Below are 13,384 nucleotides of genomic sequence, written 5' to 3' on the forward strand. Positions count from 1 at the left end.
TTTTTCTCTTCCTGATATGCAGAATTATGAGAAAACTTTGAAAAATATATTTAATCTGGGAAAAAGTACTGAAAACGACAAGAACCAAACAAATAAACAAACTCCTTCCATCTGTTGAAGAAGCCTGATGGCAGTATTGTAATGGTGGATGCGCCATTGATGAATGTCAGCCCAAAATGATAACGGATCTGATAAAGCATAGGACCGGCTCCTGGAAATCTTATATTTTTCAGTAGTAATAAAAATTCAATTTTTCGTGCCCATCTTAACATATATTAAACTTATTACTAACAATAAATTGTGGAATTCCCAGAACGATTATTCGATGTTGATTGCTCAGGAAACAAGTATATCAAATATTTTAAAGCTTAGGCAGTTTTCGTTTGTCTGCTTATTTGGAGAAAAATTCTACATTCCACATGGTCCCGACTTGTCACAGCCTAGCATCCTTTTGCTTTACTCTTCATCTCATAGCGAATGACAGACTTTCCCACTTTACAAGTAAATAAGACATCTGGATTTTCACCATCATCCATAAAAAGCATCAACGAACCTCCATGCTTTTACTACCGACTTAACATCGCCAATTGGATTCGACGGCAGTGATACTTGACCACTAACCTCTGGATGATTAGTGAGTACACTGGCTTCCTGAACCTCCTGAACAAGATTTGTAGCCTGAAAAATAACAGATTCCTAATATCATTAGTATGTTAGATATGTAAAAATCATTTAAGATTAAAAAGTATATGGAACTTTCAAACATTAATATAGAGTTTGTTAAGATTTGTTAAAAAATAAGCAGCATGACGATTCAACTGACATGTGACCATATACCAAGTGAATTTTCATAAATATGTTTGTTCCAAACTCGAGTCAGATTGTGTCAGTAGAAAAACTTATTTGACTACCTGAAGTATGCTGACATGGCTTAAAGAAACAATGTCTGGTAATCGTCTCCATTCTATAATTAGATCATCTCTTGCTGCTTCCAATTCTCTATTGATTCGAACATGCAATAACTCCGTAGCTCTATCTTCTTGCATGGGATGGTGATTCTACAACAAAATGTCAGGTAATAAAAGTAGCCAATCCATATTAGAAGAGCTGCCAAATCCATGCGAGAAAAACTACAGCTTTATCATAGAAGACGAATAGTGTCTAAAATAGTGGACTAAATATGTGCATAGTAATCTGAAAAAGTTATCAGTAACTTGACAACAAAAATATTTAGTAATAGCTTGTCGAGACCTCATGATGTCAATCGCTTAAAGATTTTAATCTAACACGAACGAGGTGTTAATATGGCGCTGGAGCGATACTTTTAAATTACTCGGTAAATAAATTAAAAAATATATTTGCAAAAAATATACAATATTTTTCTATTACAACATTTTCGGGAGTAAAATATCACATTGAAAAACTAAATGAAAATAATGTCAGTTGCCTTCATGACTATAGAAATGATTTGGTTATAGAAATGCAGTAAAATCAGGAAACTTCAACATTATCAAAATCGAAATAATGCATCTGCGATATCATTTTAACCGAAGTCAACTCACCATGAGCATAGCTTTGTAAAGATAATACTTGTAGTATAAATCTGGCTGCGTGCAACCTTCCAACTGTGTAAGAGTAACTCGAAGCAAGTTCCAGTCATTAAGATGCCAAGCTGCATCCGCAACAATACCGAGACCGTACACAGCAGGTGTATTACCAAACTGTAATAAAGAATTCCACTCACCAAGCTCACGTTCGCAGCTGAAAAATTTTAAGCCTTATTAACAAATACAAGAAACTGGATTAGAACAAATGAAATACAGCATAATTATATATCTGTACAACTGCACGAGAAATATTATGCAGCGACACACTGCCGGCTTAAATTGCAACAAATAATTAGCACTGAGATCTTTATCATTAAACTCATTATAATTTCATTGGCTGAGTACATATTCAACAGGAGCCATAAAGTTCGTTTAAAAAATCTCTAAGTGACAGTGTGGAATAACTGGTATGAGGTTGTGTGCTAATAACTGTTACAGCAACAAGACTATTTTATATCCAGTAAATCATTCTTTTTAAATCATATATAAGTAGTCATCAGTTACCTAAGTTTAAGCCAGCGATGGATTTCCGGCTTAAGTGACAACTTAAGATATAAAAATCTTAAATTTTAAGACTTCTTGTATATTCTGCGCAAAAAAAATAGCAGCAGGCATGTCTATAGAGCTTACTGTTTCGTTATTTGATATTAATAAATTTTTGAAAGCTAACTCAGCCCACAATTTGTGCCATTCGCGTAATTCGAATCCAAGCGCAGGAGTTACGTCTAATTGCTTGCTACTACCACTAGGAGCAACTATACGTTCATTGACGGCTTCAATCGATTTCCTTAAAATTTCTTCTGCTCGTACAAAATCACCTGAAATGCTCTTGTCAACATAAGGGGGAAAAAAATTATAATAAACTATTAAAAATTATTATACGAAAGCACCGCACAACTAAAAATCGCGAATTCATTGGATGAGTTATCAGAATTGTCTCATCATTAATGCATAACACTGTATGCAAAACAAACAAAACATGGTGGTACACACATTTTCCAGATAAGATTAATTGCTAGCTTTAACGAACAAACACACTTCCTACATTCTTTAAGTTTTAAAAGCCCTGAAATGTTGCATTTTTCAGAAAAATATTCCGAAAACAGATGGAAACAACATCAATTTAACATTGAAATTCAAAAAACCTTCGTTGTAATATTCGATAGCTTTCGAAGTTTCTTCAAAATAAGCACGGCGCTTCCAAACTGCTTGGTATTGGTCAAATTCAGATAATTTGGAATATAAAAGAATCAAGTTATTCATCGTTATCTAAATTAAATATAGAAAATTAATTTTCAAATTATTTGGAAACTCCAAAAAGACAAGACAACTTCCGGACCACATACCAGTTGCATATTTGTTGGTGTTGGTTGTAAGATTTGAAGCAATAGTGGATTGTTCGTAAATGCCGGAATTTTCTCGACCTCTTCTTCAAGCATCATCAATCCACGGTGCCATGCATGATGTCTCATTGAAATGTACTATAAAAAATTGTGCATAGCGTCATTATGAGGACAATTCCATTTGAGAAAAATTTGTGCAAGTTCACTCATCTAATTTTAGAGATTTTTCTATCCGATCCGAAAGTAAACCCGAAATGCTCACTGTTCCCATCGCAATATGAATAATACAACGATTCTAATTTTCTTAATTCTGAAAGGAAAACATAGTTTTTCAAAATTCCTCTCGAATCATATAAATGTACCATTAATACACTTGGATGAATTGGAATGGGCGGTTGACAGCGACAAACAGCTTCTAGAAAAGTAGCAACCGCTGAATGAGGTAGATCTCTTTGCATGAGATGACATCCAGATGAGAGAAATGGTATTATTTCAGCATTAAAGATAGCCCTTTTGGGCTCCTGCAGACTTGACCATAATGAAGAGAACAATTTTATCCAAATCTTTGACGCCAAGTCATTACCTGTAATCCATTATAATCCATTAATTTTTAAAATTTAGTTTCATGATTTATTTGAAAGCTCAGTTTCTTGAATTGCGACTATTAAAAAACGACATAGCATATGGTTGGATAATTACAGTCGCTGAGGTGAGGAAAAATATTACAATGTTAGGGATAAACTTAAAAAATGCTTTAAAAAACTGTGCTGCCAAAAGGTTTTAAAACTAATGAGTTCAGGAAAAAAAATTGAAAGTTAACTTACTACTATGAACAAGTTCTAAATAACTCGGAAGGATATCAGTGATCTGAAATTTGGCAGCCATTTCAAACAACTGGACTTGCTGTTCGACAATTAAAGTAGTCTGTAAATCCTGTGCACTTGTTGTACTACAAATCGGTATGGTTACTTCTAAAAGAAAAAAATAAAAATTACTTTTTCAAAATATAATAGTCTGCAAAGTCATTGGTAGATTGATATTCGAATGAATCAAGAAATAAAGTAGACTGAATCTATAAGAGGCAGATTAACAGTTCCTTCGCATCAATTTTAAAAAGCTAAAAAATATTATAAAGATATATATACATATAACATATATATTAACTTATAATATAGATTGTATTATCTTAACCTGTTAGTGTTTGAGTCGCAGAATTCTCCATAAAATCATCTCGTTTGTTTTCTGTTGTATCCACTGTCCGCGACACGAAATCATCATCATCGCATGCTTCAGGATGATCTTGGTATAATGTTTCTAGATCGAGTATTTTTTCAAATGTATGCCATAACGTGCAGCAATTCAGTAATGGTGTTTGCTGCGTGCAGCTCTTATGTTTCTGTTCGTCCATTATTAATGACAACAAAAGCTAAACGAAAAATTTCTGAACAGGAAAAATACATTCAACATTTCTAATAAATTTTCTCTGAATTTGCAAATATTACTAAATTTTTTTTTTCTGAATCATAATATACATAAATGCTTTGATCAGGAAATGCATCAGAAATGACTTACACTAACACAATGCTTGATCCAAAAGTGTTGTTGCATGTCAGCCCAATTCTGTGATGTAATTATATGATATAAACGGTCACAAATATTTTTCGGTATTTGAGCATCGAATAACTTGAAAAATCGAGAACGTAATGACTCATCCTGTAAAAACAGAGAACATGGCTAAGGAGTTAAATGAACTAAAACCTTGCAACAAAGATCACTAGTTTGGACCTGCAAATATATGACGAATATTTCACCCAAAACAATATTAGACAACACCAAGTTCAAATTTAAACATGAACAATTGAAAATCGCATTAAAAAAATGGGGATTTTGTTTATAAACTATTCAAAGTTTATTATTTTCAAAAAATTCAAGTGATTACCTGAGCACAAAGTCCCCAATGAAAAGCACTATTAAGTTTTGCTAATGTTTCATTTGTTCGCAAATGTGCAGTTTCGAAAACGTAAAGAACTGTTTCAAGTAGTGTCTTCAGTAAGTCTCCTGATTTTTCATGACGTTTATGAGCTTCCATTGTTTGCACCAGCCTTATTAAAAGAGGAACGCCTTGATTCAGCTGCCGCTAAAAACAGACTATAATTGCAACTTTCGTGAGAAATCTACTGTTAACGTATTAAGCGAAGCATGATAAACAATACTTCTTTCTGAAATTGGAGTAAATCTGAAACAACGGTGATTCCACTATTATTTTGGAAAAATACGTCCAACAAAAATAGCTCTGAACCAAAATTAAAAATAAACAAACCTCATCGCCATTACGCACCATAATATCAACAACACGAATAACAACATCAAGAACACGATCGAATGGAGTTTTGTCTATAAGTGGTGTTAAAATGCACTGCCCAATATTGCGCCGTGCTTCGGGGGGTATTGCGTGAATACGAGGTCGAAGAAGTTCTAGTGAAAAAATTATTAACTCGGTCAACGCATGGCCTGAAACCCAACTTTGACGGTATAATTGAAGTTTGAAATACAGGACATTCAAGAAAAAATGTGATTAGATCCAAGTTACACTCGATCACAGTAGGTAAAGGGACAATCTAAACATATATATAGATGAGTGATTAAATTTACGTTTAAATATTATCGTATTTTAGGAGTGAATCAAACTGCTCCTTAATATAACAATAAAAGTTTGATACTAAAAGACATCCGAGCAAAAATGTGATCAGAAGCAAATTCTAGAAATGAAATTTCAAATTACAGAAATAAGTTTCAGAAATGGTAAAGCTGGGAAAGAGAATAAAAAAACAAACCTTTATTCTCAGTACATGAAGAAATGTGTTCGCGAACAAGCTTTTGGACAGCTTTTGTAAATGAACTCAAACACATTGTATCCACATAAGCTGGTTGAATAACGCATATAGTACGCAACAAATGTATTGTTGCAAACACACCAGTCATTGGCTGACTTTGTCCTCTAAAATGTGTTTGTAGGTACCCAGCAATCCTTCGCTAACCATTTTTATTATTTTTGTCCTATGTATTGGGAAATTAATAGCCGCAAAGATATTTCCTATATAAAAGTTGGAAATATGCAAAATATCATCAAATATCAGAGATGTGTCAGGATTTTTCAAATTTTTCAGATTGTGTTCAATTTCCAGAAAAGAAAAAAATTGAAGGAAGAAAAGCCAAGAGGTTCAATCTGCGAAGCTTACTTCTCATAATTGGTGAAAGTGTCGTTAATGAATTTTGTAACAAATTGGTTAATCGTTTCCAGTTCATCTAATCCTTCCGGTGAGCACTTTGTTTTCTCGAATAATTTGGAAATAAGCTGACAAAGACTACGCATTACCTTAAAGTTAAGTTCAAATGAGATTCCAGAATCTCTTACACTAGAAAAAATCTCGGAAGCAATAAGAAAACAGAACAAGAATCATTAATTTATTTAAGAAAAATTAACTACTATACTTCTTAAATCTATCAACTTACAGCGTTGTCTTGGCAACTTAGACAGGCAACAATTCCGCGCTGTAACATTTTCACATTTGCAACAATAACTTCTTGTGGCTGAAAAAATTTTTTCTGTAGTATCATACTTGGCTTTTTTTTTCTAAAATCCCATTTCTTTAAATTAGAATCAATGTTTGCCTTTCGGTATTAACCTGAAACATGGAAAAGCGTGAGAGATACAGAAAATTCGATGAAAGTCATCGCTTCATGGCTTTCCGAAGTTACAAAAGATAAAGTTAGAAAGTATTGGAAATAGGGATCTAAACAATTCCTTTTTCCAATACTTGATGAAGCTGTTTATTCATGCGTAACCAAATCTAAAAATTATTCAGCAAAAGAGTTTTTACCAACCAAAATAACGACAAGATGTGTAATAATATCTAGTGATGTGTGCAACTGTGAGAAATGATGAGCAACTGTGGTCTGCTCTCGAAATTGTTGAGTTACAGCTTCTGCAGCGACTGTTAACTGCTTCTCCAACCTAAACACTGAATGTCCATTTCTTTGTTAATAATTACTACTTTTATTAATATTCCAAGAAACTTATCAGTAGTGTTTAGAAAAAATCTGTAACAACTGGAATGGACAAATAATAAGTAGTAGTGTACTTAAAGCATGTAATGCTATACTTTAGAATGTAACGGCTTTATGTCGGTTGAATTATAGGAAGTATTGTACGAACTTCTGCGCCAGATCTTTTTAGAAATTTCAAATACATAACATTGAACACTAATTTAAGTAATGCCATTTACCAAGAGAGTCTGAGATTAGCCGTAAGTCCCCAAAGACTGCTTTTCAGACAAGCACGCAATAGGCCTAAGCATCGTTTGCATAACTGTTCCATTGCTACAGCATGCTGAGTTGGATTCTGCGCAAGATTCTATAATTCTTATATTCCATATTTTATGTAATTATTCCTATAGTTCAATAATCCAAGAAATTTCTACAAAATAAGTAAATTAGATAGTTTTCGACAGGTCTCTCAACGAAAATAACTGACCGCATCAGGTACTGCCGATGATAATTTCACAAGCATATTAACAACATGGTCAACGTGTACTTTCTCGATTGGTCGATGTATCTAAACATTTCATATCCAATTATTTCATTACTATTACTATCTGCATGCGGAAAATGGAAAAGTCGATTAAGAAATTTCATTTTTTTTTTTTCATTTGCATCTTTTCGCATCCATTTCATAAGAGCAAACACATACATTTTCTATGTCCTTATTTTGCACTTGAGATAAACTAGAGGATGAGGATTGCTGATGTCCTGAAAGACTTTCTGTTGTCTCAATTTGTGGATGTTTACTAGTTTCTAATCCCTTTTCCTGAAATTAATTTTACAATATTTCCAGAGAATCCTGAAAGAAACACGATGTAGCACAGGATTACGAATGCAAAAACTGATTCAATTGGACAAATTAAAACCATATGTTCACTATACGATACCAAGCTACTTCAAAAATTTTCACATGAAACAGTAGCAATTAAAATCATTTTACCCATTTTTTAACTACAATAAAAAACCGAAACAAGTTGCACCAATTCTTCTGTTTGCTTAAGTCGCCACTGCTCCCATTTGATGACCATTTCGCATACATCAATTGCAGTTCGTCGATTTTCCAGAGTGCCTTGTGCTAGCATCAGACGCTGAAGTCCGTTCAATATAACTTGTAGCATTTGGTGACGTACATTGTAGTAGATCTTGTAATGACGAACTATCATTGATCTATAAGGTTTTGTATCATTGATCTTCTCTATCCCAAAATATGAATTAGATATCAATTCCTTAAATAGTGCATTTCCATATGAAAAACTTACAAACAATGATAAATTTGTGAGACATTATGACCCTCTTCAATGATAGTTTTCTTAACAATGGTCATTAGCTGTTTATGACCATCATCCATGCGCAATGGCACTGATGGAGTTAATATATCAAGTGAGCGCTTAATAATGTCTTTTGGATCGCTCAAGGTTGCTTTCAGCAGACTTAAAAAAACCTGCAAAAGAAATAAAATGAAAGATCAAGCCGCACGTTGAAAATCGCTTAAATTTGACATTCTATATCATACAAAAGCAAGTTATGTTTTGTGGCATGCTTGATGCATAACAAATGACGATATCCTTTCATTATTCACGAAAAAGTTAAAGTGCATGAAGAAAGACAAAGAAGCTATACAACAAGAAAAGAAATGATGAAACCTGCAAAACGATTTTTCGATTAATATTAAACTGATTGATAATATTAGCAATTAACAAATGACCCATGTATTTCATTGTTTGATCTTGCGGTGTCGACGATAAACATGGCCAACCCAAAAGCATTAAAATGCGCAGACGATTGCCCTGCTTCCTGCAGTCTCTGTCATAATAACAAACGATTGAGTCAGCTTTACAAAACCTTTTTTGAAAGACCTCAATTTCCCGTTATGTTTGAAAGATGTTATTTTTTTTTTGTTATGGTGCAATACAAAAAGAAAAAATTTTCCGAAATGGCAAAATTCCTAACAATTAAAGTCAAGATCGAATAAAACACAAACTTTTGTGAGAAGTCATGTATGTGAGTTGGACAGTTGCTGACAAACAGGCATCCCAGATGGAACAGCTGAATAAGCATTGCATCACTTATATGAAATCTATTTCGATCGAGTATTTTTTGGCAGACTAATGAAATCAGATTCTTGTCATCTACATCATCTGGCTTGGCTGGTGTACCAACTACCTAAAAAAGAAACTACCTCTCTTTTAATTTTTTGTGTTATTTAAACTGTAAAATAAAAAATGTCTTTGAAGAGCAACATCTTTCTTATTCCTAAAACATAATATTAAATTGTATGGAATGAGTACGGTCTATATTAACTTGTCATATTAAACAATATTTGATCAAAAAAAAAAAAAAAAAACGCCTACTTGTTCACATTAATGAGGTTTTAATTACATAGAAATTAAAGCAAGAAATTTCAGAAAAATTGTGAGTGCAACAAATCAACAATCAAATGAGAAATTAACGCCAACTAACCACATCAACATCGTAACGCTCGAACGCATAATGTAGTGAAGGGATGACAATATATTGAAGCATTTTAACAACATTTAAATCGTGCGCTGTAGCCGAATCTTTTTCAAACATAGCAACTATTCTCTTCAATGCATTTTGCCGCCATTCAATGGGATACTTCTGTAACTAATATGTAATTATATATCGTAAATACAGATTATTGGAAATTTTTTTAAAAATAAAATAAAAGTAAATAAAGTGGATCTTGAAACAAAAAACAAAACTATACATTATTTTTTCCTTCATGGTTCCTACAGTCTTTCTATAAAAAAAAAAAAAAAAAAAAAAAAAAAACAATCAACAACATCTTCCTATTACTAACATACTAAAAGTATAAAAAACAATTACATGACGAAATCTAATGGATTGAAATTTCATGTCTTACAATGAACTAGAATGAAACAAAGTTACCGGAATAACTTCTTTTTCGATAAACAATCTTACAAAGGTGAAATCACCGATGTAATTATTTGTAAACACATGGCAAAGGTCGAAGAGGATATCAATACGATCGATGTTGGCTCTAAATGCAAAGAATAAAAAATAAAGATTGATAATCTTACCAATTTCGAATACCAAATTTAATCCAGAAAAAGTATAAAATCAATTAAGGGGAACGTGGAAATGCTTTCAAAAATTACTTGAAATAACGCAACATGATTAGAGCTGCTAGTTTGGGGACGTCATAACGTGGTCCCTCCAAATAGTCCTGAAAGAAGTCAAGCATAGTTTTCTAATTAAATGAAATTAATTTGAATTTTTGGTTGCTGTTTATCTGCTTACACAGGCTGATACCGCCTTGATTTGAAACGATCATGTCTTCTATTTTCTTTCAAGATTTCTATCAAATAAATTCAACTTGGACAATCGATTGAAACGAAAGTACAAGTGAAATCTTTCACCTTGCACGTGTACCGAGTGCGGAAATCTTTGTCGTTCCACAGTGACTGTATAACTTTGACAATTTCACCAGCACCATTTCCAGCCCATTTTGAATGACGTTTCCCAATGCTGACAATCAGTTTCATAGCTAACATTTCCATATCATAGATCGACAAATCACACTTTATCCAATTGCTAGCTTCATCCTAAACATTGCATAAAGTTTGTGAAATTAATTCAATTAAGTGCAAACTACATAATTAATTTACTGAATCTTCATGCTACTGAATTTAAAAGAAAAAACAAATATGAACTTTATTTTTATTACGATCAGTTTCTGTCAAACATAATACATAATCACGTTCAGTTCATAATCGATGCACAATGCACTTAGTTTCGCAATTTTTTTGATATTTGGTTACTGATAGAAATACATAATTAAAACTAATTAACCATAGCCTCTCCTTGCAATAATCGGAGCAAAAAACTATTATCTTCCATTAGTTTCTGCTGAATTGCTACTGCTTCTTCATGCTTCACCACATACTATAAAGAAATACAACAACAACAACAAAAAAACAGGAAAGAAATAAAAAGTTATGCAAAAAAGGAAGTCACCAAATCCAATTTATGATTTAATTAATTTCTATATTATCTTATTTTCTATTAGTTGTCAAATTAACGATATAAAATGTTGCACACGTCATTTATAGAACAAAAATTTTGATATACAAATAAATAATCATAATGTGACCAATGACCATCACATTATGTCTTTTACCAAATAATTACAAACAGCTGCAAGAACCTTAAATAATTCACGATTCCTTTGGTCACAGATGTTGTTGCCTATAAGAAAGAAACGGAGAGTTTCTAGTGGAAATCGCGTCAAATATTTCATTAGTGGGTATCGCCAACTTGTGCTGTTCTGCAAAATAACAAGCTCTTGATATATAGTAGCAGTGCGAAATTAAATAAATCTTTAAGAAACGAAACTTAAACCATTACAGCTCTTAAGTCATTAAATCTCCAATATTATTGCTTATCTCGATTCACTATTCTTGTACCAGCGATTAAATCCTCAATCTTCATTACGTTGTTCATCATTATAAAAAAGTAATGAAATGTTTTATAACTAAGAATGTTCACATGTGCACTTTGGGAATTGATAAATGTGAAACGAAGTCTAAAGCTATTCTTCATTATAGTTTAGTAGATCTAGTTTTAGTTTTTAATTAGTTGTTTCAACCTCACTAAATCAGACATGTTTTTTTCTACAAACCATACAGATTTATACATTGCTATGACTGCGACATGTTTAATGATTACTATTAAAAATTTTAACAGATATTACCTCAAACGAGACAGTTGCTTCCCATTTGCGAACATGTGATATAATCAAATGCACAAAACTGGAGTCAGCAAGCGGAAATTCAGCCAAAATCTCCAGTAGTATTCTTCCTATTTTAACATCGCTAGCCAAAACATTATTTTGGTTAGGATCCGGAAATTTCCGAAAAGCATTCTGAATTGATACCATTTTGCAGCGATTCATTTTTTGCATTATTATTTCTTACATTATGGTTTTCTTACGTTAGTAGTGCTGTTACGAAAGATTATTAGATATCTTATAGCACCTTTGACAACAATATGGAAGATTTGTAAAAGATACCAACAATTCGTTACAAAATGATCCTGGAAATGTATCCGGAAATAATCGTAGGAGATAAAGCAGACGCAGAACGATGTGTTTTTCTAAGCGATTATCTGATTGAGATAAGCTAGTAATCATCGATCCGATATCCATTTTAAGTACATGTGATCGCAATCGATCTAAATTCAATGCCTGAAACAAAGATTAAAAGACTTATGAACAAAACATAAGTTGTGGAATGTCTACTGTTCTACTCAGAACGAAAACAAATGTTATCTCAAATAATAGAAGAAATGATAAGTTGATAAATGTTATATCTAAATAAGAAACAACGTTTTTTAATGCGCTGAATGCAGCATCCTGAATCTCTTCATTTTCTTCCATAAGGCATTTTAAAACCGCCTCAAATATTTGTTTGTGATGTGGAAACAGTGGGTCATGATCCATTGCCTGCTTCAATTCTCCACAAGATGCAATACAACATGATACCAATGCTCCTATAATTTACAAAAACTTCTCCTTTAATTTGTGTTAATTTGATTAAAACGAGAATTTGCGATAGATTCTTGAAAAGCCGGCAAAAAAAATATAAAAATGAAGGTATAGAATAAACTTGCAGACTCAACATAAAATGAAAAAATAAAACAAAAACCAACTTATAGTTGACTTTCGTAAAGCGATGACGCGTGAACTGAATTGCGAGCGATGCATGACAGCGAGAAATCTCGTTGATGGCTTATAATTTGGCCTGTTTCTTATTTCTTTTCCAGTAGCATTGCAAATAGATAGAAGTCGAGAAACGTAATCAGTTTCCGGAAATTTGTCCAGTATAAATTCCTGTGGTACTGGTTGAATGGAAAAAATGAAAACAAAAGCATCCTGAAATAAAAATAACATTTAAATTTTGGAAGTAAAAGTTTGTTCAGAAAAGCGTCTGCTGTTCAGTGAGGAAATGTCATCTGAGGTATTATTTTGGACTAAATAACATTACTTGTTGGAATTTAAATGCGCACATCCGAGTTATACATATATGATTACATCCAATTTATTAATATTTAAATAGATCAAAGAAACAAGGAATTAAGCATCAAAAACCTCGAAGGCAATTTGCTGATCTAGAGACATTCTTCTGTAATCTGTCATTCCATTTTCTAAGAATTTTCTTAACGACTCATTTTGCAGTGCAAGCAACTCGCACTGTGTAAGTCCCGTATAGTTTGCCAATATTGTAAGCATTTTCTGACACTGTAAAATTTGAGTCTGTGGATTGTTCTACCATGAATATTCAGTAAAAATAC

The 13,384-nt window shown here is 32.6% G+C and overlaps 1 protein-coding gene across 2 annotated transcripts in view; it reads right to left on the reverse strand.

The window, feature by feature from the left end:
- Bma-trr-1 (Uncharacterized protein) overlaps positions 1-13,384 on the reverse strand; it is a gene marked incomplete at both ends in the record, with an annotated part of 31,667 nt that overhangs the window by 7,300 nt on the left and 10,983 nt on the right. Inside the window, 35 exons of one of the 2 annotated variants that reach the window (XM_043078912.1) lie at positions 103-211; positions 554-678; positions 912-1,058; positions 1,563-1,761; positions 2,278-2,425; positions 2,753-2,876; positions 2,954-3,088; positions 3,313-3,533; positions 3,775-3,921; positions 4,142-4,376; positions 4,523-4,663; positions 4,890-5,087; positions 5,271-5,461; positions 5,785-5,948; positions 6,190-6,326; positions 6,464-6,541; positions 6,836-6,965; positions 7,237-7,364; positions 7,485-7,565; positions 7,701-7,817; positions 8,032-8,218; positions 8,311-8,492; positions 8,695-8,845; positions 9,033-9,214; positions 9,512-9,670; positions 9,962-10,073; positions 10,192-10,259; positions 10,453-10,638; positions 10,886-10,978; positions 11,241-11,360; positions 11,787-11,957; positions 12,105-12,278; positions 12,420-12,583; positions 12,743-12,965; positions 13,182-13,331. In XM_043078912.1, the coding sequence (XP_042934846.1) occupies positions 103-211; positions 554-678; positions 912-1,058; positions 1,563-1,761; positions 2,278-2,425; positions 2,753-2,876; positions 2,954-3,088; positions 3,313-3,533; positions 3,775-3,921; positions 4,142-4,376; positions 4,523-4,663; positions 4,890-5,087; positions 5,271-5,461; positions 5,785-5,948; positions 6,190-6,326; positions 6,464-6,541; positions 6,836-6,965; positions 7,237-7,364; positions 7,485-7,565; positions 7,701-7,817; positions 8,032-8,218; positions 8,311-8,492; positions 8,695-8,845; positions 9,033-9,214; positions 9,512-9,670; positions 9,962-10,073; positions 10,192-10,259; positions 10,453-10,638; positions 10,886-10,978; positions 11,241-11,360; positions 11,787-11,957; positions 12,105-12,278; positions 12,420-12,583; positions 12,743-12,965; positions 13,182-13,331 (5,277 nt within the window). Of the gene's footprint in view, positions 1-102; positions 212-553; positions 679-911; positions 1,059-1,562; positions 1,762-2,277; positions 2,426-2,752; positions 2,877-2,953; positions 3,089-3,312; positions 3,534-3,774; positions 3,922-4,141; positions 4,377-4,522; positions 4,664-4,889; positions 5,088-5,270; positions 5,462-5,784; positions 5,949-6,189; positions 6,327-6,463; positions 6,542-6,835; positions 6,966-7,236; positions 7,365-7,484; positions 7,566-7,700; positions 7,818-8,031; positions 8,219-8,310; positions 8,493-8,694; positions 8,855-9,032; positions 9,215-9,511; positions 9,671-9,961; positions 10,074-10,191; positions 10,260-10,452; positions 10,639-10,885; positions 10,979-11,240; positions 11,361-11,786; positions 11,958-12,104; positions 12,279-12,419; positions 12,584-12,742; positions 12,966-13,181; positions 13,332-13,384 lie in introns of both variants that reach the window. The other variant, XM_043078913.1, reaches the window with a different exon arrangement.

Source organism: Brugia malayi, assembly GCF_000002995.4.
Source record: "Brugia malayi strain FR3 genome assembly, contig: Bm_v4_Chr2_contig_001, whole genome shotgun sequence".
NCBI lineage: Eukaryota > Metazoa > Nematoda > Chromadorea > Rhabditida > Onchocercidae > Brugia > Brugia malayi.